Below are 1,526 nucleotides of genomic sequence, written 5' to 3'. Positions count from 1 at the left end.
ATGTTGATGATTCCAGGCCAGAACCAAAGCTGGGTTTCTGAGTTTATCCTGCTTGGCTTCTCCAGTGACCCCACGACCAACAGCATCCTCTTCATTGTGTTCCTTCTCATCTACCTGAGCTCAGTCATGGGCAATGGACTCATCATCCTGCTGGTCTGCCTGGACTCACATCTGCACACTCCCATGTACTTCTTCCTCTGTATACTTGCCATGTTGGATATGGGCTATGTCACCACCACCATGCCCCAGATGCTGGTGCATCTTCTTGCTCACTCTCACACCATCTCCTTTGCTGGCTGCTGGATACAGATGTATGTGTTTGGTGCCCTGGCTACTACTGAGAGTACCTTCTTTGTTGTCATGGCTTATGACAGATATGTGGCCATTTGCCACCCTCTGCGTTACACTGTCATCCTCAACTGGGGACTGTGCATATGGTTGGCAGCAGGGACCTGGAACTGTGCTTTCTTCTTCTCTCTGTTACATACATTCTTTACCATGAGTCTGCCATATTGTGGGCCTAACAAGGTTAGTCACTATTTCTGTGACAGCCCTTCAGTGCGTAGCCTGGCTTGCATGGATACTCACCTCATTGAGATGGTGGACCAGGTCTTGAGTGTTTTTCTGGTTGTTGTTCCCATTTCCCTCATTGTGGCCTCCTACATTCGCATTGCCATGGCAATTCTCAAGATCAAGTCTACCCAAGTCCACAACAAGGCTTTCTCTACCTGTGCCTCCCACCTAACTGTGGTCACCTTCTTCTATGGTCCATCCACTTACATCTACATGAAGCCTAATTCCAGCTACTCCCCTGAACGAGACAAGCAGGTCTCACTGTTTTACAATGCCTTCACTGCCTTGCTCAACCCTCTGGTCTACAGTCTGAGAAACAAAGACATCAAGAGAGCATTTCTCAAGGCGATAGGGCATAGTAAGGTGGACTACTGAACCACAACCCAGAATAAGCTGAGTCAGTTAATTGAATGTTTAAGGAACAGTGTCTTTAATGTCTGTAACCATGGAGGCCCTTTAGATTGTTGGGCTACATCAAGGTATAATCCAAAACACCTCATTAATCTTACTGGATTATACGTGTAGTGATTTCTTCTTTTTTTAAACATTTTTATTTATTCTTTGGGAATTGTACATCATACTCCCAAATCCCACTAATTTCTCATTCCTTCCATATCTGTCCTCCATCCTTATAACTTCTTCCCCCAAAAAATAAAAAATTAAAATTAAAACCAACATCTCACTGACTCCCCTGTGTAATAACCTGTTTATCATTCTCACCCTTCTCTCACGCCAGTCACAGCCATTGCCTCTCCTGTTCTACGGTACTGTGTCACTCAGCTCCTGTCTTTCCTGCATCTCCACCACACGTTCATCTGTTGTAGTGGCATTTAACGATCTGGTGTGTCACGCCGTTACCCCTTTTCCCATATAGGTTGACTCGCAGATATTCATTACAAGGAGTCATTGTTGTGGTTCAAGGCCTCTAACTTCTGCTAAAGCATCAACACTGG

The 1,526-nt window shown here is 45.3% G+C and overlaps 1 protein-coding gene across 1 annotated transcript; it reads left to right on the top strand.

Annotated features, from left to right (window-relative positions):
* On the top strand, positions 1 to 948 carry LOC142833756 (olfactory receptor 2A12-like). Its single transcript, XM_075945482.1, has one exon. It carries the CDS (start codon positions 1 to 3, stop codon positions 946 to 948), a length of 948 nt encoding a protein of 315 aa, XP_075801597.1.
* Positions 949 to 1,526: the final 578 nt, after the last annotated feature.

This window comes from Microtus pennsylvanicus, chromosome 13 (assembly GCF_037038515.1).
Source record: "Microtus pennsylvanicus isolate mMicPen1 chromosome 13, mMicPen1.hap1, whole genome shotgun sequence".
Taxonomy (NCBI): Eukaryota; Metazoa; Chordata; class Mammalia; order Rodentia; family Cricetidae; genus Microtus; species Microtus pennsylvanicus.
Note: the sequence above shows the minus strand (reverse complement) of the source record. Positions and strands in the feature narration are given on the sequence as shown.